The sequence below is a fragment of the Channa argus genome, chromosome 12, assembly GCF_033026475.1.
Source record: "Channa argus isolate prfri chromosome 12, Channa argus male v1.0, whole genome shotgun sequence".
NCBI lineage: Eukaryota > Metazoa > Chordata > Actinopteri > Anabantiformes > Channidae > Channa > Channa argus.
In genome coordinates this window covers 5,563,292-5,578,714 of record NC_090208.1, presented here as the reverse complement: position 1 = coordinate 5,578,714, position 15,423 = coordinate 5,563,292, and the positions used below count along the sequence as shown (strand labels likewise).

The window sequence follows — 15,423 nt, the reverse complement described above, 5'->3', positions numbered from 1 at the left end:
AGCAAAACTACTATTAAAAGACTTTATCCACTTGATGAGGTCATTGGTAAATGCAGCTTTGTGAGGCTTAATGAAAACAATAACTTAGTATGTACGATAGAGGTCAACATCTTTTGTAGCAATTCAAAATGCTCATTTGCTCTAATTTATGGAGTAAGTCTTGGTAGAATGACATAACCTCTAAAGGAGGGTTCACTCGTGAAGCTGGTCAAATACTTCAAACTGCAGTATGAACATTTTCTTATTTATGTGTAACATTGCAAAATTCAAACACCAGTTTACTTGTCTAGATGTAACACTTGGCTCTGAATCATCCTGTGACTGACTAGCTTGTGGCCACAGTGGTGCACCTAGTATCAGTCCACATGATAATGTGTTGCAGCAGATAAAGTTACATGTTGTAATCTTCACAAGATGAACACAGGTTAATGTGAGGGGAAACACATCTCAATGGTGAAAAGTAATTGGACACAAAAGTTTGACCGAGTAGGAATAATCTTCGGTCAAAATGTTTTAAAATTACTTGTGACTGTCAACTGGTAGTTGGTACAGTGACCCTCTCTTCCCAACTAGATGTTGAAGTGTCCCTGGGCAAGACACTGAACCCCCAACAGCCCATTCCCAATCCCGAGTCGTACAGTGCCGGTCCCAAGCCCGGTAGAAATTGGGGAGGCTGCGTCAGGAAGGGAATCTGGTGTAAAAACTGTGCCAAATCAACATGCGGACTAAGGACCAAAAAACAAAAAAGGGACTCTCAACTGGTGCCAGTCTTCCAAATGCATCAGTGGTTGCTCAATCGTAGTGATGTAGATAGAGGTCAGGAACCACATTACCTTCCCTTGTCAATATCATGTTCTATATTAAACAAGATGCTTGTTTCACTGCAATTTAGCTTGAAGTTGGATTTAGATGTTTGCAGGACATCTTTATTTGTGATCATAGTAATTTAGGGATCATTTTGTGTTACTCAATACGGATATAATGACGTTGTACTGTATAAGCCTATAGTTCATGGTATTTTCACAGAATTATTATGAGTTATCAGTCACCCGGGTAGGGATGGGGTTAACTGGTTGCATAGCATGTGCATCAAACTGACAGCTATACTATCAGTGCCAGAAATCAACTTTGTCTCCTTAAGAACATAAAGCAGCTTTCAGACACTGTCTCAACCTGATTAACAAATGTAGTATGAAGGCCGTAATAGCTTCTTTGACTACATTGCATGATTATTTTGTTTTTTATCTAAAGGTTGTGCATATAGTAGGAGCAAGCACAGACGTCAGGAAAAGCAGTTTGAATTGTCACTCAAAAAAAAAATGACGACGCTATTGGAAAAAAGCTATTACACCTTATTGGTACATGTTACATGATTTTATTCCAAAACATCTGCATGTATTGAGTGGACTCAAATGATTATACAGTTGCTTTAAAATAATTAGAAAACACCATAAAGAAAAGGAGGAAATAAGGGTAATGGGAAAAGTTATTTATTAGCCCACGTTGTCCACGCTGCATATGGAGATGGTCACTAACTTTAGTCCGTCAGTTTACTATGTTTTATTTTAATCACTACGCTTCACCCACGGATCGTGGGGTAAAGAAAACACTTGTGCAACGACTGAAATGTTTTTGTCTGCAATGCTCACAAAGCCGACGGCCCTTTAATGTTATTGAAGACGATCTTCACTAAATGTCTAAATATATAACGTTACACTGTCTGGGCAGCAACTGATTTAGAAACTGGTTCAGAAACTGGTTCAGAAACTGGTAGGCCACTAACCACTCTTCGAGGCCAGCTGCCCACTAGCCGAGCGAAGTTATTCTCGGCAACCCACTCGATATGTAGCTAACTGAGTCGGATACCCGCTAGCTGGCCTCGGGATAGTGATTAGCTGAGTTAGCAGGCTAAAGCTTGAAGGTTAGCTTTCTGCTAATGCTAACGCTGTCTGCTATTTAGTTTTCTGTTGAGGAGTAAATATTAACTCAGCGCTGTTCTCCCGAAGACACACGCTCATGAATAAACACAGCGGGAATAAGAATGTTCTACAAAGAGCCTCATACTGCACCATCTTCCCAGGTTTACATTCTTTAGCTACTTCCTCAACATTTCCTTATTCTGTCATCGACACGGGTTAATCCCCCTGAAGACCCGGCGAGACGGGAAATAAAGTCAGTGAACACTACGCACCCTCAGGAAGGCAGAAACAAGCAGTTGGGCTTTATCGTGCACAAAAAGAGGGGCGAAATTGAAGTGGTTATGTTTAAACAAGGTAACAATAAAACCTCTACCACACTGATCAGTCGTGTTATTTCGCTGTGTCTTATTAGAACCGACTCAGCGTTTATTTGCTGTAACAAGTCGAATAAAAATATTTCTAAAAACTGTTTCATTATGGTTTCACATTTATTAAATCCATACATATGTAACACCATGAAGAAGTCGACCACTGGATGTCGCCATTTTGACTTTATTGTACTGATGCTAAAATGTTATTTTATTTATGTGATTTAGTGCTTCAAAAAACTTCCACCATCACTGACAGTGTTTGTCATTGTTACCTCAGTCTCTCCAGGCCTCTCAGAGCTGGTTTCAGTTCTTCCTAACTACCTAGTTAGGTTTTTTGTACCTTGTTGATGAATATGGGACCAATATCCCAACAATACAACAGCAGCAGATAATGATACTTCTAGAAAACTGCAGTGAATTACAGTGAGCAGCCGTAAATTACAGGATCAGCATGGATGGATGAACATGGCAGCACAGTAGTGGAGTGGTTAGTGCTGTGAATGTCTCACTGTGTTGGCCCTGAGACAGACTGGATAAGAGGTTAAAGATGATGGATGGACAATCAACCTCATGTTCGGACCTGGACGTCCTCAGAAAGTGTGTTGTCCTCAGTCACATTTAACGTTGAGTGATGTCTACAGTCAGATCTGGTTAGACCAGCTGCTGATGCTCCTACAGGTCCCTTCAAAGGCAGCACCAGCAGATGGAGGTTAGATAGAAACTGATTTAAAGTACTAGAAGAGACTTTTGAGTTGGTTTTGTCAGTCAAACTGCTGTTACAAAGAGGACAGAGTGACCTGTTATCTGTGGAGCTGTTACCTGAATCATCCAGCAGGTGGCAGCACATCATCGTATTCACATGGTCTGATTCCAATATTGGAGGAAAAGTGTGAATCAGATCTGCCTGTTTAGTTTCTGTCTGTTTCTCTGCTCATGTTATTTCCTGATTTCTCTCTGTGTGAAAACCACTGTGGTTCTGACTGTGACTTGAAGACTGTAACTGAATGATGACGGCAGATTAGAGCAGAGTGAATCATTATTCAGGTAGTTGTGGATTTCTCTTCTGACATAGTGGTTAAAGTGCGATGAAGCTGATCAGATGGAAGAATGAGACATGGTTTTGTATTAAAGTGCACACTGAGCATTAACCACACACAGGTGCTGTACATCCAAAACTTTATGCAAAGAGCTCATTTTACAGTCAATATAAATGAAGGAGTACAGGGAGGCAATTCCAAAAAAAAGTGTGACACACAAATCCCAGTGAATGAGCCAGTGTTGACAGATGATAACATTTGTGTAATAAAACGTAACAGGTAACAAGACAGGAAGTAAAACAACTACAGACAACAGCAACTGAACAATGAAAAGAATCAAGACTGAGCCTGAAATGAAACTCATGGAATAAACGTCTGTGGACAGTGACTCTGTCATCACTGTGACTCTGTACACAGACATCACCACATGTTGGGTTTCTTCCCAGTCTTTACTGCAGCTGTCTTCATGTCTGATTGTTTTAATAAATGTTAGGTGGACACATACAATATACACATAGATACAAACACACTCAACCCACTGTACCTCCTGAACCACACAGTTCCGCCTTTAGTAAAGAGGATTTTTTAGTATTTGTCCTTTCAGCTTATCCTGCGAGTTCAGGGTCACCACAGCGATAAACACTAATAATACAATAGTAAAATGCAGTTTACGAGGGATCATTGGCCCCTCCCTGACGCAAACCACCTCAATCTATACCGGGGGACAGTCCATGAATGACTGCCTTATTAACTGAGATACAGCCGCCCCCTCACCTTTAATACATTTATCCAAAGTGAGTTAAAGTCAAACCAGGAGCAACTTGTGGTTCAGTGTCTTCATCAAAAACACCTGTTGATCAGAGGAGATGTTCAGTCAGCTTTATCTCCTGAACCACAGTTACCCACAACATTGTGACAATAAGTTAAAAACTGAATAAAATAAAGTTAAATTAAAATGAGATATAATAATATTAAACACATAAAAGTAAACAAAAAAATACAAATTGACCAAAATCAAAACAGACCTCCAACAGTCTTCTCCACTTTCCTTCCTCTAGCAAACAGGTTAAAGGTCAGTTTGGTTGACCTTGGTTAGGAGTCTGTCTCAACATTCTTGTGTGTGTGCTGCAAGTTTTTCATGTAAAATTTACTAACAAAGAAACTCTTAATGAAGAGTGTTATTTATGCAAGAGTACACATTGTACAAATATGTGTATATACATACAATGTGTACAAATTTGTGTGGATTTAGTTTCAGCAAGACACATCAGCAAGACAAACTTTCAGGAGTAAAGGGATCTGAGATACTTTACACCTGCTGGATACCTGCTTGTTTAAAATGAGGTTTGTATAAATGCTGCTTGATGACTTTTCTCAGGATCACGAAAACAATAACAGAAACTTGCATAACAATGACTGACACAGCACCAGCCACTCCAAAATAATCACTCTGCTTTCCTCCATCCTCATCTTCTCCATCCTCAGTGCCTCCAGCTCCACCACCTGTGAGAAGAGAATGAGATGTGAGGTGTGAGGTGTCAGGTAGGTGATGAATCCATTTCCTCTTCAAACTCCTGTCAGACATTATCTACTGCACTTTGATCCCATCACTCATAGCAGCTGTTTGCTACAAAGTCTCATCAGCAACATCTTTAGAAAACACAAACATCTGATCTGTGATGGTTCACTCTCACATCAACAACCAGGAAGCAGCTTCACCTCTGATCCACACACACACACACACACACACACACACACACACACTCACCTGAGTCAACGACTATAAGGTGAATGGTGATAATGAGCTTGGAGCTGCCTCCATATCCAACATAACACTCATATGTTCCAGTATCTTTGATGGTGACGTTCTTTAGAATCACAGAAGCGTCTCCGTCCTTTATGTGTTGATCTTTCAGCTTCACTCGATTCTTAAAAGATGGATGCTGGTTGTCATCATACACAAGTTCGTCTCTAAAGAAGAAGATAAAACCCTCTGACTTCAGGTTAGGTCTGATCCACTTTACCAGTTTGATGTCAGCATCTCTGGGACCGTGACACTGGAGAAGGACATCTTCTCTAGTATGTGTTTTTATCTCTTCCAGGGAAAAACAGGAAGTAAAAGTCAGTAAAACCTTTTAATAAAGTATTTTTATTTTGATCAGTTCATTTTCAAACCATTTTACAGACTAAAGACTAAAATACCTTCACACCTGAACTCAGTTTACCACACATTTTATGATTCTACCCAGGTTACATCACATGTAGTTCTAAATTTTTGTTCTCTCTTTTTCCCTTTAACTGAAAATTGACACAGAATATATGTTATTACTAATATGACTGACAGGTTCTTGTGAAGCCGGGTCTAGAAAGGGTCTGATCATTCTTGGAACTTGTAATGGCTGCTTTTTCACTTTCCTGTATGTGAAGTCTTGTTGGTTTATCACTTGAGTGGTTAGATGATCAGTTTATTCTGTCCTGAAGAAATCTGTGTGTCTTCAGTCTATCAGGTTTTGTATTAAGGCAAGTGAAGAGACGGTGAGAGGGAATAAACTCATAAAGCAAAGTTTAGGGATTCACAAAAATAAGCAGGCATATGGCAGGTAGTAAATCCTGAACAAAAAATGTAAACACAGACCATCCACCCGACTGAACACAAGAGATAATAACTAAGAAAACAAGACCAAACATTGACAACAGAAGCAACACACTGTAAACATTAATTAACCCTAGCGAAAAAACTAAGGAATAAAATAAGACACGGGCCAAAACTTGACTACAAACGGAGAAACCAAACTAACACTCAGAAAAAGACTAGGGAGACAAAATGAACAGGAACAAACCAAACCTCAGACCAAAGTTACCAAGAAACAGAGTCCAAGTCACAAGAGTCAGAGTTACTCGTAGTAACTAATAGCACAGGTCAGGTAACTCATGAGTTTGAGGGGAACAGTAAACAATAATGACTGATAATGAAAGGTAAAGCTGGTGAAAAGGACAGTGACCGGAAGGTGGACAAAAGGCTACCAAATGAAAGGACAAGGCAGGAAGTGGAAGTGAGGGCCAGATCGTGACACAGTCACAGTTGTTCATCACTTTGAGGAAACCCTGTGTTAATTCCTGCTGACACGAACTGATTAACAGGAAGATCAACGTCTTAATTCGAGCAGATTTATGGAGTCAGGTGAAAAGTTGTTTATCAGTTGTTTTTGATTTTATTTTCTCATTTCCTTTCCTTTTTGAATGTGTCTTTTGACAACTTCACATCATGTTGGAAACACGTGTTTCCAACAATAGAAGTAATAAAAATGTAATGAAAGAATCTGCTCGGTGAGAAGGTGGAGAGCTTCAAAGTTGGGATAATGTGCATGTTTGTTCAAATCGAACACTTTCTTTTATACAAGAGTTTCTTGCACTAAATTGGAAACCATCCCATGAAAACTTGGACCAACACTGTTTCAGTGCTTTTAGAGAATCACAGCTATTAATAGTCACAGTAAATGTGTTTCTTTTCTCTGTAACTCTAACACACCCAGAGACAAAATGGCACAGAAACTTCCTGTGAGCAAATGAATCAGAACATATTTTCTACACAGTTACAGCATGAAAGTGTATGAAACAGGTTTATCTAGTTTTATCATGCTGCTGCTCACAGATTCTTACATTGAGTCAAACCTAGTTTAATGTAAAAGATTATGTGGAGTCTGTGAAACGCACAGTTTTTCTCATCTGGCTCTGAGGAGGTATGTATCAGTCCACCATTGAGACTGAAAGGACTCGACAACTTTTGTACAGTATGTATTTTAATGAGTGATGATTAGATGTGAGTTGTCAAAATGAACACAAAAATATGAGATGAGTCTTTAGGACACACAAAACATATCTATCTCAAACTTACTGCTGCTCTGAAGGCTTCCTTATTTAGGGAAAGTAACTAAATGTGCCTTACACTCTGCTGTCATGCACCACTGCCTCAGAGAATTCAGAAAGCCAACAAACCGTCATTACACAAACCCACATCTACAGTATGTCCACTAAACCTGAAACCACCGTGACACCAGTAACCAAGCTTTTATCTTTAGGAAGTGGTATAAAGTCTAACCGGGATTTTCTCCTCCATAAATCTGCTCCTATGTGCACTTTCATTTCAGACAGTCCCTTGATACTTTATACAGGGGAAGAGACAAAATCTGCTGAGCAAGTTTATAGCGTAATAACCTACAAAAGCTAAGTTACCACAGTCAATGACTCACAGTTAAAGCGGTTTCTTCTGGTTTCCTAACTCTCAGTAAACAAGTGTTACCTTACCTTTAGTGGCTGAACATATCAGGAAAGCTGTGAGAAGACTCACGCTGAAAGTCCATTTTGGAGCAAACATATTTTTTAATTGTTTTATGTAGCTTCTGGAACACATTGCACTTGTTAAAAGGTGTTCAGACATAGTCCAACATTAGTAGGAGCATCATGATGCAATAATTCTGGTGGTGTGTTTTTTTCTGGGTTCCTTCTTTACCACATCCAAGCAAGATTCCTCAGAGAAAGGCTGACACTGTGGCGAGCTGTTAGGTAAATTGTTACTCAAAAATGACAGAGTCACTGGAGTCTCGTTAAAAGGTTTTTACTTGCAGCAAGGAGTCGATAAATGCACAGCAAAAGTACAGGATTGACTGCTGAAACAGTACAAGCACCTCTTTATATATTCTCAACAGCGTTGTTCCAGCCCTCTGATCTTATCAGCAGGGAAGACCTCCACACAGTGTGTGTGTGTGTGTGTGTGTGTGTGTGTGTGTGTGTGTGTGTGTGTGTGTGTGTGTTGCGAGCAGTTCTCTCTGCTGAATCACCTGCGGCTTTAGTTAGCAGATGTGCAATTTTACACTCAGTAAAATGAGAACAAAGCAAAGCACACATTTCTCATGGTTGAAGACCTTTTCATTAAGGTCACTTACAACAATCAATGCATAAAACCAGTCAGTCCTTCAGGCTTCACGGATTTCTTCCTGCCACTGTAATCAGATTTATGCAGTCTTGGGACTGTATGTGTTACTCTTGAGTTTAAATAATTACAAATATATACAATATTACAATTTTTTTGTCCTTTCAGTTTATCCCTTGATTCAGGGTCACCACAGCGGATCATTTGGCACAGGAAGACACAGATTGCATTCACTGTCGTACATATGATAAAGCATTTAACAAAGGCCAAGAAAAACTCACTTTGGATAAATGTATCAAATGACTAAAGTCAAACCAGGACTTGTCACAATAAGTAAAAAACAGAATAAAATGAGCTCTTCCTAATGTACAAATCCAGTTTCTAAGTTTCCAAGTGTGTAAGACTCCTTGGCATTGCTCATGGGAGGGGGGCAGATGGAGCTCACATGTTTTCATAGAAAAACAATACAATAGAAAAACTTTACAATATTTTTGCTACATCCCATCTATTAAGTTACCAGCAAAGTAAACATAAATCCAAACCAAGAAAAAAAGTCAATATAAAAAGGTAAAATGTGAAAAAGTTTCACTCAAGTCGGTCATTGCATTAGCTTAAAAAAAAAAAAGATTGAAAAAGTCGCACACACAGCGGATCATTGACCACATGTTGATTTGGCAGGTTTTACGCCAGATACCCTTCCTGACGCAGCCCGGTCTATTTCTACCGGGCTTGGACCAGCACTGCATAGGTGAGGAGGGGAATGGGCTGTTAGGGGATCAGTAACTTGCCCAGGTTGACTGAGCTACAGCTGCCCATATATACAATATTACAATAATTACAATGATTAAAAAACACAGTATAGCATGTAGCATACTGGAACATTTCATAGACTAATGAGAAATACTATTTCAACAACAGAATCATTTCAAATAAACTGTTTCTTCTGACTGACGCTTCCAACCAGAGAAATACCTCCAGGTTTTTAGTCGGATGCCCTTCCTGACACAACCCTCTGCATTTATTCAGACTTGGGACTTGGCACAGGAAGACACAGATTGCATTCACTGTAGTACATATGATAACAAAGCATTTAACAAAGGCCAAGAAAAACTCACTTTGGATAAATGTATCCAATGACTAAAGTCAAACCAGGAGCAACTTGTGGTTCTTTATCTCCTGAATTAAAATGAGATATAATAAAATTAAACCCATAAAAAGGAAACAACAACAAAAAAAATAAAAAACAATAAAAATAGGCTTTACCTCATTAATTCTCTCTCAGAGAATGAGAACAACCATCATAACTCAGTCACTGCTGGATGAAGAACTCAAAAAATGTAATAAAATAAAAGTACAAATACTACAGTAAAATTTTGTTTGGGTAAGTTGTATAAGTACCCGATAACATTTCTACTTAAGTACATGATTTATATTATGCTTAAAGAATTAAAAGTAAAGGGGACACATCTCAGGTTCCTATTGACAGGAAGATATAAAAATGGAATTCAAAAGCAGGTTTACACACACACACACACACACACACACACACACACACACGAGACCCCATATGCCTGAAGCGCATCATTGTGATGCAGCTGTACACAAAGCTGCATCATGCTACCATGTGTAGTTTGAGATATTGCAGTTTAAACATCACTCCCATAGACTTTCCATTCATAAAAATAATCACATTCATATTCATAATAAATACAGTACATTAGCTGTCAGCACCAAGCCCATCTCTCCCAAACATGCTTAAACAAGTTACACTTCGAACCATGTTTGCAGCTGTTAGCATTTAGGACTTATAGCATTTCAAAAAAACGGACGGAAGAATCCGGAAAAATAATAAAATGAAATACTGGAAACAACATTAGTGAGCAATCACACAAATTGCTTTTTAAAATTACATAAACATTTTTGTGCATTTAAGAAGTGAGTAAATTTCCTGCTCCTGATTAATAAGTGGACGGCAGTGGATTCAACATGATTCTGTTACATGTTGCAAAGTGCACATGGACCAGATTTTGAAAATGGCTAAAAAAATGTGTTGGCACATTCTTTACATGGTACAAGACCTTTAGTGCATTTTAAATGAGGTAGTTATGTTGGTTTCAATTAGCTCTATTTTGTAACTTTGAAATCATAATAAATAATATTAATCCAATCAAACTGTCTTGTTTTTGTCACTAAAATTGAAATGATTTCATAGTTTCACACACAGAAGCTCCATTTAATGCAAACAACATCCATAGTTCTTTTTCGACTGTATTGAGCAGAAATGTAAGGTCCAATTAGTTTTTATCTTTGTTGTTTCCACTAAAAATGAATTGTTCTGCACAGAGGGAGCCAGAAGAAGAAAAGGATGTTGACTTCTAAATGGACCTTCTGTGTGTGTCTCCTCACATGTCTCCTAAACTGGTCTTTCTCTGGCCCAATAACACAAAGCTCCAACACCATCATGAAGTTTGCAATAGATACCTCATGTCTCCACTGGGGGTTTTTCTTCCTCCACCTCCTCAATTTTCACTTCAGGTTTAGAATTCAAATCTTGGAGCTCATGATCAGCTGCTTCATCAGCAGGACATTGGTGATTATGCTGATTGAGTCTTCTGCATCTTCTATAGATCATAAAACCAATAACAACAACAACAACAAGCACTGTAACAACTACCAGTCCAACATGTCCATGCTTTCCTCTGTCCATGTTTCCTCCATCCTCAGTGTCTCTAGCTCCATCCCCTGTGAGAAGAGAATGAGATGTGAGGTGTGAGGTGTCAGGTAAGTGATGAATCCATTTCCTCTTCAAACTCCTGTCAGACATTATCTACTGCACTTTGATCCCATCACTCATAGCAGCTGTTTGCTACAAAGTCTCATCAGCAACATCTTTAGAAAACACAAACATCTGATCTGTGATGGTTCACTCTCACATCAACAACCAGGAAGCAGCTTCATCTCTGATACACACACACACACTCACCTGAGTCGATAACTGTCATTGTGATGTTGCTGATGAGCTGAGGTTGTGGTTGTGTGTTGCTGTTTCTAACATAACACTCATATGTTCCAGTGTCACTAATCTTCACTTTCTTCAGAATCACAGAAACGTCTCCGTCCTTCATCTCTGGATCTCTCAGCTCCACTCGGTTCTTAAACGATGGATGCTGGAGGTTGTCAGACATGCTCCCATGTCTACAATCAAAGACGTCTTCCTCCAGGTCCAGTCTCCTCCACACTAACAGCTCAATGTCTCCACCTCTGTGATCCAGACACTGAAGAGTAACATCATCTCCAGTCTTCACTGTGATCTGTTGATGGTCTAAACAAAAACCATAAAATCCAGATCAAAACACAAAGTAAACATCAGTAAAACAGTTGATGAGGTCAAATTCACACAGCTCTAAAGTCACAACTTGGATCAGTGCAGTTTGTTGACATGATGTGGAAAAATCCTGACCAACAGTGATGTGGAAGAAGCTGCACTTCAAACTCACCTGAGTCTTTAACCTTTAGGTGGACGCTGCTGATGAACTGAAGACTGTTTCCTGTTATTCTAACATTACACTCATATGTTCCAATGTCTTTGATGGTAACGTTCTTCAGAATCACAGATGCGTCTCCGTCCTTCATCTGTGGATCTCTCAGCTCCACTCGACCATGAAAAGATGGATGCTGGTAGTTTTCATATGTACGATCGTCCCTGAAGAAGAAGACAGAACCTTCTGATTCCAGATCAGGTCTGATCCACTCTACAAATACGATGTCAGCAGCTCTGGGACCCAGACACAGAAGAAGGACGTCTTCTCCAGGTTGGACTGTTTTCACTTGTGGATCAGAATTAAAACAGAAAAAAAGCAAGTGTCAGTAAAAATATTATTTAGGACACATTTGTTATTTTGATCATTTAACATTAAACCTTTTTAAACGTGAAGCTCATGATCTGAAATATCAAAGATAAATCCAAAGGTTGAATCATATCAACTGAACTTCTTTTCCTTGGTTAGAAATGTTGCTATTATTCAAGCAGCTTCTTCAGTCTGAGTAAAGTGGATGGTGAACCCAGTTATATCATCAAGAGAATTTTTTAGAAAACACCACATCTGTTCACAAAGTAGACTTTGTTCCACACGAGCCTGAATAAGCTCATTAAGGTGGGAGGTGGGAAGAGGGTGGAGTCATCAAGGTGTAACGATTACGACCCTAATTCCCTAAACCCCTAAGATGGGGGTCGATGGGTGTGGCCCTCTTGGTGGATGTGTGAAGTGGTTTTCATCTTCCTGGGGACGGATGACATAAATGGCTTCACCTACTCCTCTCTCATACCATCTGTCTTTGATGTCATCCTCAAACGAGCGTCCTTTTGTCCTTCAGGTGTAGGTACACTGCTGATTCTGGTCCTGAGGTGTTGCTTCTCCTGTGCAGAGGCTGTTTGGTTTCTCCAATGTAGAGCTCTGAGCTGTCTTCACTGCAGAGGACTGCACACACTATGTTGCTCTTCTTGTATTTAGATGTTTAGTCTTTCGAGTGGAAAAGTATTTGTCTCAGGTTGTTGGTGGGTTTGAAGTGAACAGGTATGTGGTATTTTCTGAAGATCCCTTTGATGATATAACTGGGTTCCCCAGCCACTTTATTCAGATTGAAGAAGCTGCTTGAATAAGTAGAGAAATGTTTCTAACCAAGGAAAAGATGGACAGTTGATATGATTCAACCTTTGGATAAACAAACATGACATATCAGTGATGAAGTTTTTAAAAAATAACTGTGACTGTAAAAATTAATAAAATACATTCACATGTAGATGAGTCATTTTCACTCATCCAATATGTAAAAACAAATATGACTTTAAAGCAGCCACTTATTTTGAAATGGCTAAAATAAGTAAAACTAAGATTTTATTATTAATTTTTAAATCAGCTGGTACAAATGTTCTTTCATCAAAAAACAAGGATAATTTTTATAAACTTATAACTTATAAACATGAGGATGCAAACGTTTGTGCCCAACTGTAGTTTAAACACATTCCTAGTTCAGCTGTGTGAACCAGACTCTGTCATTTGAAACGAAATGAGGTTTAATCGTGTAGTTCTGATGTTAAATGTACTAAAACCAGAGGAAGGACTGACATCTGAGACCTGGACCATGAAGCTCGTTCTCTAACATTTCTCATAGATAACTGTGAGCATGAAGCTGGTTATTAACTGGCTCTGAGTTTCCTCTGACTACAAACACAATGTTCATTACAGAAACACTGTAAAAACTGGTCAAAGCATCAGCAGCAAGTGATGGTCAACAATGTAAATATAATCACATTACTATGAAAGGAAGTGGTATAAATATTAGAAAGAAAATTTCTATTTAGTATTGAGAGTATGTGGTCTGTAACTAATGACTACTTTAATTATTAATTATTTTACTAATCAAACTGCTTTAAATGTCTTTTATTCACACAACAACTTAGTGTGGACAGAGAGGGAGGTGGAAGTGTGAAAGGGGCCTTGTAGAAAATCCACCTGTTCAAACTGTGTGAATGTAAGTGAAGCTTCCTGTTGTTCCAGGAACATGTTAAAGACGATGTTAAAACATGTTAAAGTGTTTGATGAGGATCTCACAGACCAACAGAAACTTCAGTCCACTCACTTTAGAGCAAATAAAGAAAGGACCATTGTTCCACAAAGACTCAGGAAAGAAACACATCAGGTAGTTCTTTACATTTAGTGCCTCATTCCTCTTTATCTGGAGTCTTTTTCAACTAAAAACAGCCACTGATTTCCAGTAGGATTCACTGTCTAAGTCATTAACAGCAGTTGTTCTCTGATCAAAGCTTCTGTTCCACATGGAAACAACAGCTCTGAATCCATTTGACCCACTGTGTTTATCTGACTGCTTCCTGTAGAAATGAACCAAATGTTCATTATTCCTGAGTAAATACCTGATATGTCAACTTTCTGCTTCCTGTCTCACACTGATCCTCTGAACGTGTGTTTAACTTTAAACTGAGATTAAAAAGAAAACGAAACTAACAGCTCGAAGGGTGCGGTCATCTTTAACAAAAAACAAACAAATAAATACATACATACATACATACATACATACATACATACATACATACATACATACATAAACCTGCACAAACATGTTCTAGAGTTTTTCTCTGTGCTGCAGTAACATTAAGATTAACACTCTGAATAAACCCGGAGCTGTGTGTCACTGAGACACAGTTAACGTGGTTCCTCTTTCTGTTTTCAGGAAATGTTAAGGCCTAACGCGACCCAGCTTACCGTCAGAGACAGACATGTTCAGGAGACACGTGAGGAGACACACACAGAAGATCTATCCAGAAGAAGACATCCTTTACTTGTTCTGGCTCCTACTGTGATGGAAAAAAATCATTTGTTAGTGGAAACAACAAAGATCTGGTCATGATCTGGTCATTTTGCTACTGCGTAGTTACGCTCCAAAGAAGGAAGTGACGTTTCAGTTTCTTCGCGCAGTTACGCCGTGACGTAAGAGTACGTGCTCTTTTTCAGTCGGGATCCCATGTGTTGCATTACTGCCATCTTCTGGTTTAACTCTCTCCCTACATGTTCTATATTGTTCGATTCTTGAGATCAGTCCTGTTCTATTTTTCAAAATGCATAACGCGCCTCTACATTGATTATTTGGCTCCAACATGACCTTTAACCCCACACTTAACAGTCCTTGTTTTTAACAGTTTAACACTTGTTCTTCTTTTTCCAGCTCCTCACATTCTTCACAAAGTCCAGTCTGATGTTTTCAAGATGGAAGGTTATTGTCTGCCTCACAATTTAAAGTCTGTTTAAAGCAGATCTGTTTTTATACAATGACTTTTATCAATAAAACGACAGTAATGAATCCTTCCATATGAACATGAAGTCAGACAGCAGGTGTCGTATATATATATATATATATATATATATATATATATATATATATATATATATATATATATATATATATATATATATATATATATATATATATATATATATAAGTTCCACATACTGTACATTTAATCTCTGCATTGATGATGAATGAGTTGGGATTTGATCCCAGACCCTGTGATCATCAGGAGCATTGTAGCTCATTGTTTTCTCACTGGGTCTGCTGCCTCATCCCTGGATGGTCCGTCCCTCTTCAGGCTA

At 38.7% G+C, this 15,423-nt stretch overlaps 1 protein-coding gene across 1 annotated transcript; it reads right to left on the bottom strand.

Moving 5' to 3' along the window:
• Positions 1–3,449: 3,449 nt before the first annotated feature.
• Positions 3,450–14,732, bottom strand: LOC137137919 (coxsackievirus and adenovirus receptor-like). The gene is made up of 5 exons (XM_067524744.1): positions 14,539–14,732; positions 11,755–12,084; positions 11,241–11,579; positions 5,096–10,999; positions 3,450–4,830 (listed from the first exon to the last, which is right to left on the bottom strand). Exons 1-4 carry the CDS (start codon positions 14,552–14,554, stop codon positions 10,740–10,742), a joined length of 945 nt encoding a protein of 314 aa, XP_067380845.1. The 5' UTR covers positions 14,555–14,732; the 3' UTR covers positions 3,450–4,830; positions 5,096–10,739.
• Positions 14,733–15,423: the final 691 nt, after the last annotated feature.

Coding starts and splice junctions, on each gene's coding strand:
- LOC137137919 (XM_067524744.1), bottom strand. Junction 11,580..11,754: donor CCTAAAGGTTAAAGACTCAG/GTGAGTTTGAAG, acceptor GTTTTTGTTTAG/ACCATCAACAGATCACAGTG. Junction 11,000..11,240: donor AATGACAGTTATCGACTCAG/GTGAGTGTGTGT, acceptor CTCTTCTCACAG/GGGATGGAGCTAGAGACACT.